Source organism: Punica granatum, chromosome 1, assembly GCF_007655135.1.
Source record: "Punica granatum isolate Tunisia-2019 chromosome 1, ASM765513v2, whole genome shotgun sequence".
Classification (NCBI taxonomy): domain Eukaryota; kingdom Viridiplantae; phylum Streptophyta; class Magnoliopsida; order Myrtales; family Lythraceae; genus Punica; species Punica granatum.
The window spans coordinates 54267806-54281208 of NC_045127.1; the positions used below are offsets into that span (position 1 = coordinate 54267806).

At 40.5% G+C, this 13403-nt stretch overlaps 2 protein-coding genes across 2 annotated transcripts; both read right to left on the reverse strand.

The window, feature by feature from the left end:
* Positions 1 to 714: 714 nt before the first annotated feature.
* On the reverse strand, positions 715 to 7882 carry LOC116193042 (CO(2)-response secreted protease-like). Its single transcript, XM_031521776.1, has 11 exons — positions 7497 to 7882; positions 7177 to 7277; positions 6911 to 7011; positions 5699 to 5851; positions 4632 to 4743; positions 3495 to 4032; positions 3089 to 3189; positions 2463 to 2705; positions 2137 to 2251; positions 1737 to 1950; positions 715 to 1385 (listed from the first exon to the last, which is right to left on the reverse strand). The coding sequence occupies exons 1-11, from the start codon at positions 7575 to 7577 to the stop codon at positions 835 to 837; spliced, it is 2310 nt and encodes a 769-aa protein (XP_031377636.1). The 5' UTR covers positions 7578 to 7882; the 3' UTR covers positions 715 to 834.
* Positions 7883 to 9956: 2074 nt separating this feature from the next.
* On the reverse strand, positions 9957 to 13361 carry LOC116207814 (protein NCA1). Its single transcript, XM_031540908.1, is given in 8 exon segments — positions 9957 to 10049; positions 10221 to 10370; positions 10642 to 10765; positions 10886 to 10996; positions 11839 to 11984; positions 12253 to 12484; positions 12570 to 12827; positions 13194 to 13361. Coding segments are annotated over 7 exon segments (1080 nt in total). The 5' UTR covers positions 12794 to 12827; positions 13194 to 13361.
* Positions 13362 to 13403: the final 42 nt, after the last annotated feature.

Sequence of the window (13403 nt, forward strand, 5' to 3'; positions counted from 1 at the left end):
TTCATTTTTATTAGGCAAACTAATTATTGTTGTTTATCTAAATCTTTTATATTATTTTCGATTGAAAAATCATAAATCTTCTTCTTCTTTTTCTTCTTCTCTAGTTCGGGGAATAAAATTGAGGGTTTAATTTGCAATTGCAATCACACTCCACAAGCATTGAAAACTTATGATCGATATATAGCTAATTTCATAAGGAGACGGTCCATCGCCAGGATTATACGAATTGACAGGGCCAACTTTACATGATGATCTCTCTAACTTCAACTATTCCCTCCTCAGGTCGCTGTCTACTCGAGACCATTACTACCTGCCACTTAACAATTTGGTTTATAATATTACAGTATATCAACAAGTAAATGCTGTTATATCTATACGACTTATTATGAAGCTCCTCTTCGAATAAGTAATTCGAGGAGGAGTAGCCATTGATCGATTTCACAAATCTCTATTTGTACGGCGTATCCCAGAGTTGGTACATACATAACTGTTGATGCGATCAAATGTATCCTTTAAGCCTTAGTGCATGAATTATTACCGATGTGATCAAATACTGTAAAACTTTACCTTCCATATTGATTGGCCATATGGTAAATTATAGAAGGGCAATTTATTAATATACAATAGTAAAAGAACGTGTTATTATCCTCCGAAAGAGTTTTTTTTTTTTTTTTTTTTTTTGGGCTGGAATCCTCAGAAAGAGAATGATAATCAGGAAAAAGAAAACAGAATTCGTGCACGATTGCATATAACGTTGAAGAATAAAGCTAAAAAAATTTCTCTATAAGATCAAACTGTTTTGCTTTTCCTTCCCTATCGTAAAAGCTTCGAAAATCACTCGACGTTCACAGAAAAAATGGTACGAACAAAATGACGACCGTCAGACCATGTCACGGACCCAAAACTGTACCCTGAAGGAGCCTCCTTGCCATTAAAAGAGACATTGTAAGACACCCTTCTCACGCTCCGGTTAAATGCAATCGTCTCGGGATCAACCTTCACAGTCAGTCCCTTGGGGCTATGAATGCTGGCAACGTACGTGGAATTTGCAGGGCCCACATTCGTCACGGTCCTCCTCAGGTTCTTGACAGGCCCATGCCTGTTGAGCTTGCCGATGGAGATCGAAGGGTAGTTGATGTTGGAGATGAGCTCATCGACAGAGTTCTTAGGGCAGTTAAAGTGAGTGTTGGACATTGCCCTTATGTTCTTCTCTGAATAGCCGTAGTAGCAGAGGAAGTGAAGGTAATTCTCTGTGGTGGTCTCAAACACTAGTCCCGGGTGGAGAGCTCCGTACGGACTTATTTCCCCGACACCCATCTCGTGTGGGTTTGTGAACAAACCTGAGCTGTTCGTTAAAGGCTGGCCAATGTTATTGTCCACAATTGCTGCACAGATGAGAAAGTCAGTGAATTCGGTGTTGATAGCTTACCCATATGTTTGAAACAATCAGCAAATCCTGATTTCCGTTCAGCAATACCGTGTGCTAGATCAAACTAGTTCATATTACGCAAGGAGGGAAGGAAATATGGCAGAATGAGATCTCTACTAAAGTTGTTCGATTTTGAATGGGCTGTTACATCTAATTGTTTTCCACTTTCTTACTCAATATTGCATTATGGCTTCCCGGACGCTTTGAGAATCGATTGGCTGTTCTAGTGATTCGGATTTCCAAATTATCAGAAGAGACATAAGAAAAATTTGCTAAGTCAAACAAGGGGGTCTCAAGTTTTCGTTACCTGTAGTCATAAGGGCTGACTTGATCATTGAAGAAGTCCATCCACTATGAATAGATTTAATAATAGCAGCCGCTCCGGTGACATGAGGACAAGCCATTGACGTTCCCGATTTTATGCTATACCCAGATGGCCTCTTCCCTATGGGAACACTCCCAGTTTCATTCTTGGGAACCACAGCAGCTAAAATGGCAACTCCTGGAGCCATTATGTCTGGCTGCAATTTTACAAAACTACAGTCAACTGGTGCACTTCCATATCTGGCCTTTTGTCAGGACTGGGAAGCCAGGGGTCCAATTCGATATAGTTCCCAGTCTGCTCAGTCCTATCAGGCTTTCAGAATATGATAGACCGTGCTGTATATGAATTAACTAACATGCACACAAAAGGTAAAACAATTGACCTTGAGAATGTTTTCTGTCAGTCCACTGGGACCTCTTGAAGAGAAATATGCAACAATTGGTGCTGGTCTAAAGTTCGAAACCTCAGTTGTTGGAAGGATTGTTGCTGTTGGAAACCTGTTAGAAAGGATGTTTCCAATTAAATCATGAGATGGATATCCTGACTTATCATGTCAGTAGCAAAACCAGCTTTGTGCTAGTGCATAACACATTAATTAGGTTCAGGTACTGCAATAGAAAATATAGTGCAGAATAAAAGCTAAGTAGAAATATCAGATGAAAACTATAACCAAATGCTAACAGGAGAGATGATATGTAGTATTCTTACTTTGTTGAATTCATATACTTGAGAATCTTGAGCCCTGAAACATGATCCACTTGTGCGAAGGGGAAAACACCTGAATCAAAGGGTATACCTTTCTCATCCTCATCGATCAAGACTATTCCTTTAGCTAGGGCATCTTCTACCACCAACTTCTTAATTCGTCTGGACAGGCTTGGATCTGTGTCAATACAAACAACAATTGCACCTGCAACTTTACTTGGATCTAATGATCCGGGATAGCAATTCCTGTACATTGAATAAGTTCAAAAACTTAGTAAATAAATTAAAGATAATGCGATATTGAAAAATTGAAAACTACAGTTTATGGGCCTTTCCTAAGAAGCTGTAATCAATGACCCATCAATAATTTATTCATGTCCCATAACCCAATACTAGCCAAGTGAAATAATATGGTCATGTTTATAAACAAAGTGACCCATAAATGATGATGCAGTAGACATATGGCACATATCATTTATTTAATTTACCTAGGTTGCTCCTGAAATTGTAGAGCTACATATGATGCCTTTTACTGAAATGTCCAAAACTGAAGAGGCATTTCATCAATGACTTGTGACTGGACGGATAAATGTGAGACAATTTGTGACACATGCTGAGAGAAAATGTACCTGGCTTCATATGCAGGGGTGAAGTTACCAGCAGCTTTCTCTCCAAAGACAATAGGGTACATCTCCGAGCTGGTGAGATTTGAAAAACTGATTGCAGATCCCTAATCAGACAATAATGGAAGAAAGCAAATTGGAAAATTAACTAAGAGACTCATCAAGAGAAGATGGGTCGGCATTGACTCCAAACAATAAGAAAATGGTACTGAAGCCTAGGTCCAGACCTTAGACCCATTTTTACATCTAATCAATTACTGAAGTGGGTCTCATCGGCTTCAAACCCACATGTAGTTGAATTCAGATAGTATAAACAACAACAAGACTCATCTCCCAGCTTAATCTTTCAAGTAAGCTGGCAACAGTATTGATGTTTAAACCAGTGACATGTTATGCCAAGGGAGAGGAATACCTGGAATTTCCTACCATTCCCTAGAACAACTGTAGATCGGAACTCCCTGTCGATACTAGACGCTGCAACTGTAAAGATCCAGGGAGCTGAATTAACTATAGTGTAAGGCTCGGGCCCATCATTCCCACCAGAGCAAACCACCAATACACCCATTTGCTCAGCATGGAATGCCCCTATGGCGATCGGGTCATTCAGGTAATCAGACTGGAACAGTGAGTTCATGCCAATAGAGATTGATATGATATCAACTCCATCCTTAATGGCATCGTCTATTGCCTTGAGGATGGTGGAACCAGAGCAGCCATCTTCTGTACATGCCTTGTAGCTAGAGATTCTAGTCGATGGTGAACCACCCCGAGCTGTGCCCTGGGCCAAGCCATAGTAGCTGGCATTGGCCACAGGGGCCCCACCTGCTGTGGAGGCCGTGTGTGTTCCATGGCCCACAGAGTCCCTAGGTGAGCCCCCTGGCCTTGTCAAATGGGTCTTGTTCCCATTGGAGGTTGGCTCTGTATTGTAGTATTTCGCTCCTATTAACTTCCTGCAGTGCACCGAAAGAATCAGAAACTTATTCTCACACGTGCAAGAATGCCTTAGCAGTAAGCTTGCACTGGTCCTTCTAAGGGCACAGATTAAAGTGCAATAGAAGCCACAATATTTTATGGATACCGAAGAGCATATTGCATGCTTGCCTCTCTCACTCTGGTACAACAATTACAACAATTAGCCTTATACCTACTCACTATGAACAGAACATATCGTGTCAGGTAAACTTGAAATTCTTACGCACGCGGCAGACCCATCTTGAATTCGTATTAGAATGGAAAATCAATCAATCATTAAAGATGACGCCCAAGTAAATTTTGGCTGAAATGACAAAAGATAATTGTAATTACGATCACGAATCAGCTGGAGCAAAAATCTAGCAGATTTTCCAAACTCAACCAAACAGATTCATCACTGTACGCAGGCACAAGAACCTAACCCAACCCGTAAACTAATTGTGCATTGGAGAAACCTAGAACAGAGATCTTCTCTGTTTCAGCCGAATCTGAAATGGACTTGAAGGTGCTTGATAATACTACGCCCGCCAGCTCCTCCGACTAAAAGTAAAAGGAAGGAAGATGGGCTCAGAATCACCTGTTGCAATCAGACTTCTTGAAATCGGATCCTTCCATGCAAGTCCCCTTCCACCTCGAAGGGATCTCTCCGACTCCCTCATCGCTGAAGCTCGGAGACTCGGGCCAAATCCCTGCATCATATTAACAATCAACACGAAGCTCAGTCAGAAGCGATTCTTGCTGCGGTTCTGCTAGAAGATTTCCGGCAAACAATCTCACGGAGAGGATCGCCAATGGCGGGAATTGGAATGATGATGATGAAGAAGAAGAAGACTGGGCCGGGTGAAACGAGACAAATCATCGATGGGCTGAACCAGAATGAGCCCAATTAAGAATACATGGGCCGAAAACCTACGTGGGCTAAGCCCATCTTTTTGTTCTCGAGCTCAATGTGGCTCTACCGGATATCGGTTTTCCGATTTTTCGTCAAGTTTGTTACATTCAATAGGACATGATTTCAAGAGTATAAGAGCTCCTTGCAATGTTAGGAAAAGAACTCGCAGGCTTCCAGTCCAAAGGGATGGTCCCAGCTATTACTAGGGAAGAGCGATTCCAAGCTGTATCGACTGAAAGACTACAAAATAAACGATGACTCACTACCAATGGAAGTTGGCCAAGCCGGACTTAAAAGGCGGCTAAATAAGGTGTGGTCGGACTTCGGAGTTCGCCGGGGACCTAATCCATGGTCGAGGAACCGAAGCCGATGCTGGTTGTGGAAATTATTATAAAAAAGAAAATGAAATTTCCTCCCGAGCTTTGTTTTTTAATCCATATAAGAAAAGGGGGGGAGGGGGAACAAAAAAGGCTTCCGCCTGTTCTGTCGTGTCCGGCGGGTTCCCAGCAAAATTTAGACAACGATTTATCTCAATTAATTAATTGGGCTGACATAAAATAAATCCGAGGGCCCAATCTTTTCCTCGTAATTACTATACCCAATAACGAAGATTGTTACATTTTATTTTCCCTCTTCGTGGAGAAGTAGAATTTACAAAATACGCATGTATCACGTGTAAGAATTATGACTAATTGAAACCTAAAGATGTACATCCATCTCTTTTGGCTAAGGAGATGCAGCAGGGAACTTGCCTGTGTCTATGATCCCGATAATGACATCGTTTGACGGGTGCTGGTATCTCCTTTTTGCCCGCTCCCTGGAGCCCACTTCGAGGAAGTCCCAGGAGCGCGTCGTGTGGAGCAGCAGAACTGGATCGGGGAATACCGATACTACATTGTCGTGCCCTGCAAGAGAATTCTCTCAGATATCCCAATTAGATTGACGTATAAATTGTATATTTAAGGGTTAATAATTATAATGATAACTTTTTTCTTTAACCTAAAAATGTATAAACTTTCGATTTGATAGCAAGTCTAGCACGGCGTCAAATTTTATGTTAATTTGGACGAAATCGAGGCTACATAGGGGTCGGCAACCCCAATCCGGGAGAGGGGGGTGTGATTTCTCCCGATTCCGGTGGGTAGAGCTACGACCCCAACCATCACCCTCTCGATTGGGGTCGCCGACGCCCTTTCTATGATTGGGGTTGTCGGTGCCCTCTATGCCTTCGATTCAGTCTAAATTAACGGAAAATTTGACGCTGTGGTAGAATTGTTATCAAATCAGAAGTTTGTGTATTTTTAGGTTAAGAAAAAAAAAGTATGTGCTATAATTGTTAAAATGTAAAAATTTTGTACTCTTTTTTTTTATTAACCCTATATTTAACAATAGCGATAGACCATAAAATTGAAAAGGAGAGAAAGCAAATTCGACTCTTCACTAGTTTCAATTCACATGTTTTCGGAAAATCAAACCGAACTTAACTGTGCCTATCTCGATAAACACATGTATGATCTTTTTTTTTTTTTAATAAGGGAGACCTATGACCTAGTACAAGAATATAAATAGTAAAGTTATATAAAAAGACATGGAAATCTCACTGACGAGAATCGAGCTGGAGACCTCATGGTACTGGGTGACAACTCATTGTATCAAATCCCTTTCCCCGCACATGTGTGAATTTGGCTTATATAAATGTATGTATTATATATACACATAATATTAAGGACACGAAAGCATGTGAAATTAGACCCCACAAAAACTTATTAGATGGCTGACAGAAGTTGACAACATGGGTCCAACCCTCTTCATGATGATCATAGAGAATTCGATGCATTAAATTAAATTAATTTACCCTAAAAAGAAAATTGCTTTTACAGTGAATAATAACATAAAATGTTAAATTTAATTTTTCATGACTAACAATGAAAATACAGAAGATCTCAAAGGAGTATATTATATACCAGACAAAACAGAAGCTTCATCCTCTGTAAGCAGAGCAGAGAACCCTCTAAAAGCATGATAGTAATGGTGGATTAGAATTCTCTTCTCGTCATTCTCTTGCCTGTGCAACAAGCATTGAATACAATGATTCAATAAACATGCATATATATATATATATATATATATATTATTCTGAAAAATAAAAATAAAAATCTAAGATCTAACCCTTTTTTTTTTTAATTTGGTTTAAAAATATGAAAATTTATATATGTAGTAATGTTGTTACCTTGAGCTGAGGGAGGAGAGCATTTGCAGATGAGAAAGCTCTGCAGCCTCCACATCCTCTCTGGCTTCACCAGATGAACTCCCCATGTAAACAACATAAGGCTGCGAAAAAACATCAGAGTTCGTAAAAAACATTTGAAGTAGCAGTGCTCATGTCAGTTAACATAATCGGGAGGATCTCGCTACATCTATAAGGTCCAATTAATATACGTGACGGAATTGTTTAGGCCATGATCACAGGCCAGCTGACGTGCTAAAATCCGTGCAACTACATGACACACAGAGACTCCCATGAAACAAATGGAAGCTGTATGTACGTACCCGAGGAGTCCGGTTCGATGCAGTGGAAGAGAAGAGGAGGGAGAGGAGGAGGAGGAGGAGCTGCAGAGGGAGAGAAGCCATGGGGAGGAGGAACAGTCGGAGCTTTGATCAGACGAGGTGAAGTGGAAGTGGTGAATGAAACCTATAAATAAGAAGGAGATGAAGTGAAGGATGAAGAAGAATAAGAAGAAAGAGGAGGCCATGGTAAGGTAGGATAAGAGTTGAGTGTGAAGAGAGGTTTTCTTCCAAAGGAAACTTGACATGTAAGTAGCAATTCCTTCCTCTTTCCCTCTGTTCTTCTTCCTCTCGAACTCCTTCTTTCTCTGATGAAACAAGAATCTTTCATTCTCTTATATGAATCTTTAAAAACGTATACATGGAAAGAAAGATGATTGATTTGCTGTAAAATATGATTCTGAGCCCTTTTTAGGGGAATGAATACATATATAGGAGGGACATTTTGGAGGTGTGACCCACCAAGAATTATATTTTCTGGTAGGCATGCTGAAAAGGTGGTTGTGTAAGCTCATTCCATGATTATGGCTGTCCCGTCCCTGCTAACTCGCCGATACTCGATTAGATTAAACCCTCGAAGTTTGTCTATTTTTCCGCACTTAATTATACGCAGAGATCACTAGACGCACTGCAGGTAAATCAGTGGTACTTTATAGCCACGCCTTGTATTCCGGGATATCTGAAGAATCGGCAAAATGGGGATGACATTATTGCATTGGACTCATGCATGAAAGCTAGATTCGCGAGAATGCGAGACATACAGAACCAACTTGCGGGAATAAAGTTCGTATGGATGGATGCCCCCTGAGACAGAGATAGGGAATGTTCGGGTTTTGCCCATTAACTCCGCAGATGGGACTGAAAGGCCGAGGATACGGCCTAAAGGACTTGAAGCGGTCAGTTTCCGATGATTGTTCCTTCAAATTCATACGCGAATGATCATTAATAGACTGTAAAATGAATCAAAGATTTCTCACCATGGGGAAATGGAATGCGGGCAGTGGGGTCAAGACCGATCCAAGGTGACTTGAGATGCAAGCAAGATCAACTCCATTCTGCTTTTGCAAAAGAGAAGGAAGAAGAGCAGTGAGCTCAAATAACAATTGAATTCCCCTTTGACCGCCACGTGCTATTTCTTCTCCTTTTATCCTTTATATATTCTCTCTCTCTTTCTTTTTTCTTTTTTACTATAAGGAGACTCGTGTCTTTAATACAATAAAGTAAAAATTCTAAATATCTAATAAAAAAGTATGAGTAGTACCGTATGAGTATCGAATCTGAAACCTTTTAATTACCAGGCGAAAACGTGAGCCACCACGCTAGTCCATCTTTAATATTCTTTTTTCTTATTTTTGCTATTTTTATGATTCTCTTCTTCATGATCATACGTACGCACGCACGCATACATATACATACATTTCATATCCAGAACTGTTTCATCTTTTTTTTTTTTTGTTTTTTTGGCTGAATAAGAACTGTTTTCATCTTTGTTCTTCAGCTTTCACTTTTGTCCTTTCTTTACTTCTGCCTAAATGTTTTGTTATGATGCGAACGCAAGATGTCCATGGCCAATACAAAATCTGACCGACAATAAGTTCGAGTGACATAATATAACATAAAATTTCAACCCCGAAACAACTCAGCTTTAGAAACTAGCTCTTGTTCATATGAACTATAGAGATTAGTTGAATAAAATTTGAAAATTGCTCGTTATTATATATATATAAAAAAGGGTTCTCTTGGGCCTGCCTGCTGGCCCGTTGGATCAGCCCAGCATTATAAATTCCCGGTTTAAATTCACAATCCAATCAGAAATCCCCAGACCGGGCAATCTTCCCGTTCACATTTTCTCCACCGGACGGCCCAATTCAAATGTGTCTGCTCCACAAACTAACGCTCATGCCTTTTGTCAACTACAGTAAGGCTCAACCAAGTTAAATCTAGAACCAAATACATTCATTCACATTCCGATCCAATATTCCGAGAATTCTTACATTACAGGAAACTTTACGCCCCATGTCAAAGGTTCCGGAACAAGAGGAGTCTCGCATACATTGTTCTTTATTCACACTATAAAAGGACATAGTGACAACAAAAGTCGATGGTCGGAGCGTTCAATAATGCATACGACAAGTGGAAAAATGAACCACTGGCGGCGCTTCTAATGCAGCAGTCAAATGCGAGAGCTATCGCATAGGAGTTAAAGGCAACCGGACATTCGAACCAGGTACATCCAATGCTCCATTGACGCTTTGCTTGATGATACCATCTGCTGCAGAGTACATAACCCAAGGATCCCTTCTCCAGAGGCAGAGCCCCTTCTTGTCTTTCGCGTACCCCGTGCAGAGGGATCAAACTTATTATAGCCAAACAACTCAAAGATGGATAATATACATAAGCGTATCAAGGTCATAGAAATATATGCTAACGCTATTTCGGCATCATCTATTTCGATTTCACAAGAACGCTGACATGGGAGTTTTCTTCAAGTTATTTCTCCGCAAGTTGGCTGTTGATAAACTCCAGCACTGAGAGCCGCTGTATTGTTGGAATAGCATTATAACCATAAGTCACTCTTCTTAAAGAGGGAGGGAGGGAGGGAGGGAGGGAGGGAGGGAGGGAGGGAGGGAGGGAGGGAGGGAGGGGGGGGGGGGGGGGGGGGGGGGGGGGGGTTGGGGGGAAACTAAGTCGAGGTAATGTAGATCTTACCCGTTGCTCGAGGGCCGTTTCTTCAGATTTCAAGGTTAATGATTCCAAAAGTTTGATGCCTTCCTGAAATCCTTTAATGGCAGTATCTTCGTTTCCAAGACTTCTGTCAACATCCGCAACTTTTGCAAGAGACACAGCCACGTCTAGAAACTAGTGGGACAAAATTTTAATGTTAGGAAACAGCAGAAAATAACCTGAAGGGTTAAGTTCACTAAAACAAATTGCGAGACTCTCAGACAGTGAGACTGCATGACTAAAGTTAAAATGACTAAAACCATTGAGGTTTTTATAGACCATAAGATTACCCAAAATCACTGAATACTAGGCAGTACCACTGCATCGATGCAATAATCTACAAGAGCAGAGAATCTACAAAACTGCTGAGCGAAAAATAATAAAAAAAAAGATGTAAAAAACCAACCTGGGATGGGACATCTGTTTTATTCTTAATTGCATCCCGACGGACGTTTAAAGAACGATCATAGTACGATCTAGCTGCTTGCAGGTCTCCATCATAGTACTTAAGATCCCCCAATATATTTAAGAACCGACAAAAAATCCGATTAAGCGTAATGACCGAAATGATCATGGTCAGAAGCAGAAGCAAGATAATAAGCACAGACAGAAAAAGAATGTTAATGAAAATGGGGAATTGTCATTATGAATTAGTATCAGTTCAACGAGTTACCTCGGTTTCATCTTGTGGCAATTGCAATAGGAATTCAACACTTTCTTCAAAATAAGTGACTGCAGAAGCAGTGTCTCCCATGGCTCGACTGCGATAATTATTTTGGTTTTAGGATTCTCTCCCAAAAAAAATTAGAAATTACAAATGCAATTATTGACATAACATCAAACATGGCATCGCACTATCCCAGTCACCAAGAGAAACAACTAAAAAAGACTTAAAATGATTAACTGTAATAGGTTTATGGAAATAGACTTACAAATACATAGTTGCCAGGTTGATTCCAATTTCTAGAAGAAAAGAATATTAAAATACAACAATCATAAAACTATTAACAGTTCTACAAAATCGTATATAAAATTAGAAAGGTGGGATTCGATATTCAAGAGAAGAAAATTTCATTTTGAGACAATTATATCATGATTGACTAGTATGCTCAGCTAGATACCCTCCCAACTTCTCTTGCAAGAGTTACAGAGGTGCATTATAACTGGCACATTTCCAAAGCAGCCATATTGATCAGAAAATTAAGTCTCAACTACCCAAATCACGACTCTTTTGCAGATTCCATGCATGCAAAAATCTAAAGGACTTGCAATTACTCCAAATCTTTTTTCTTTTGCTTCTGTAGAAAGAGTTTGGGTAATAGGTTGATGCATGATCAGCTGTTACATAATTGCTTACTACAGAAGAAAAAGGAAAGGGAGAATGGAAACACATAGATAGCTGAAACAAAACACTACTGTCTGTTTTCTTGTTTAGATTTTGAACTGCATCATAGTCCTACACACAGGCACACGCACGCACGCACAGACACACACACCCACATATATATACATACATACATACATATATATATATATATATATTATATTCAGTTGACGAGACCTCACAAGGACAAGGGAATTGAGGGAGAGAGGGAGCACCAACCAGCAGTCACCAAGCAATCCAAGGACTGCACCCAGCTGTGAACACAACTCTGATGTGTTGCCCATTCTTGATATCTGATCTCGGATATCCTCTGCACAGATAATAAGTCTTGATTTGGCACTTTCCACATTCTGAGCACGAAATGCCTATAGAGAGCAGAGAAACAAGTGGAAACTAGTCAAAGGATAGTCTGCAACAATGCCAGCACTTAAACTAAACAACTTAAAACAGATGATAGCAGAACAGATTATTTAATTTTGCAAGCGAAACCAACAATCTACTATTTCCAAGAGCAAGATACCACAACATAGTGATAGAGCAAGTGAGACTATCTTAATTGCCCAGTATCTAATCATAAATTAAAGTAATAGCAGCCAAGAACTGGAAGAGATAGACAAGATTGATCAAACCCACCCTCGTTGCTTGTTGAAGCAAAAAAGAACCTCTTTCCAGAGACACATCTTCATATATCACAGTCTTTTTCTCTTCAACTTCCTCCTCATCAGTGCTTTCAACCTGAGACCTCTTGATTCTTGCATGGCCTTCGATAAACCGATCAACCGTACTCTGAAGATTTGCATCGGCCTCAGTACTCTCGATATCAGCTCCACACAGCGGACAGTCGTTGAATCGTGATATGCAGGCTCTAAAAACAATTGAAAATACAAAACTGATCAACTCTGAAGACAAATGAGTCCCACGGGACATCAGTAAAATGGTCAAACTCTTACTTGCAGAAGACATGAGTGCAAGGCACACATCTAGTGCTATCAAAGAGGAGGGCCTGACAAATCATACAGCTAAAAGGCCCCAGCTTGAATGTCTGCGAATCATATCCAAAGGGGCACTTGGGAGAGATGATACCAGAGTCCCCAGCAGCAGAGTCCTTCTGCTGTTTCTTCCCGGGCGCATCCTGAGGACGTGCAGCTTTTGCAAATGGACAAACTGGTTTCATTATTATACAACTACTCTGTATGCCAATCTTCTCCCTAAAACCAAAATCACCTTGAATGAGCAATTCATGTGTAGACAATTGATTACATTTTTATCACAAGATTACATTTTCAGAACCGAATCACGTTACCATGGACAAAATTAAGGGAACACAGCATTGGAATGCAATCCCTTTACTCGACTAACTACCCCGGACATGAACAGATGGATTAGAATAGTTCAAGCAACTCCTAGCTATGAGATAGGGAACACTAAATAAAACCTTCAGCTGAAACAATTCCATCCGAAACGCGTTCGTAATGATTGAGCTAAAAACTCCAGGATACCTCCTCAACCTCCAACCTCCATGATCATGTACTAACAAATGGAATAGGGGAGAGAGAGAGAGAGAGAGAGAGAACCTGAGAACACAAAGGGCGTCGGTAGAAAAATTCCGGCGATCCTCCTTCGTCGTCGTCGGTATTCTTCTTCGGAGCTTCTCCGCTAAGTGCTAACGCTCTGATCGTCTCGGGATGGAGGAAGGAAAGATTGATGAAATGGGGGAACCCACCAGTTTCACGCCCACACCGCTGATTTTTTTATTTTTGAATTAATTAATTAAAATTGTTCGG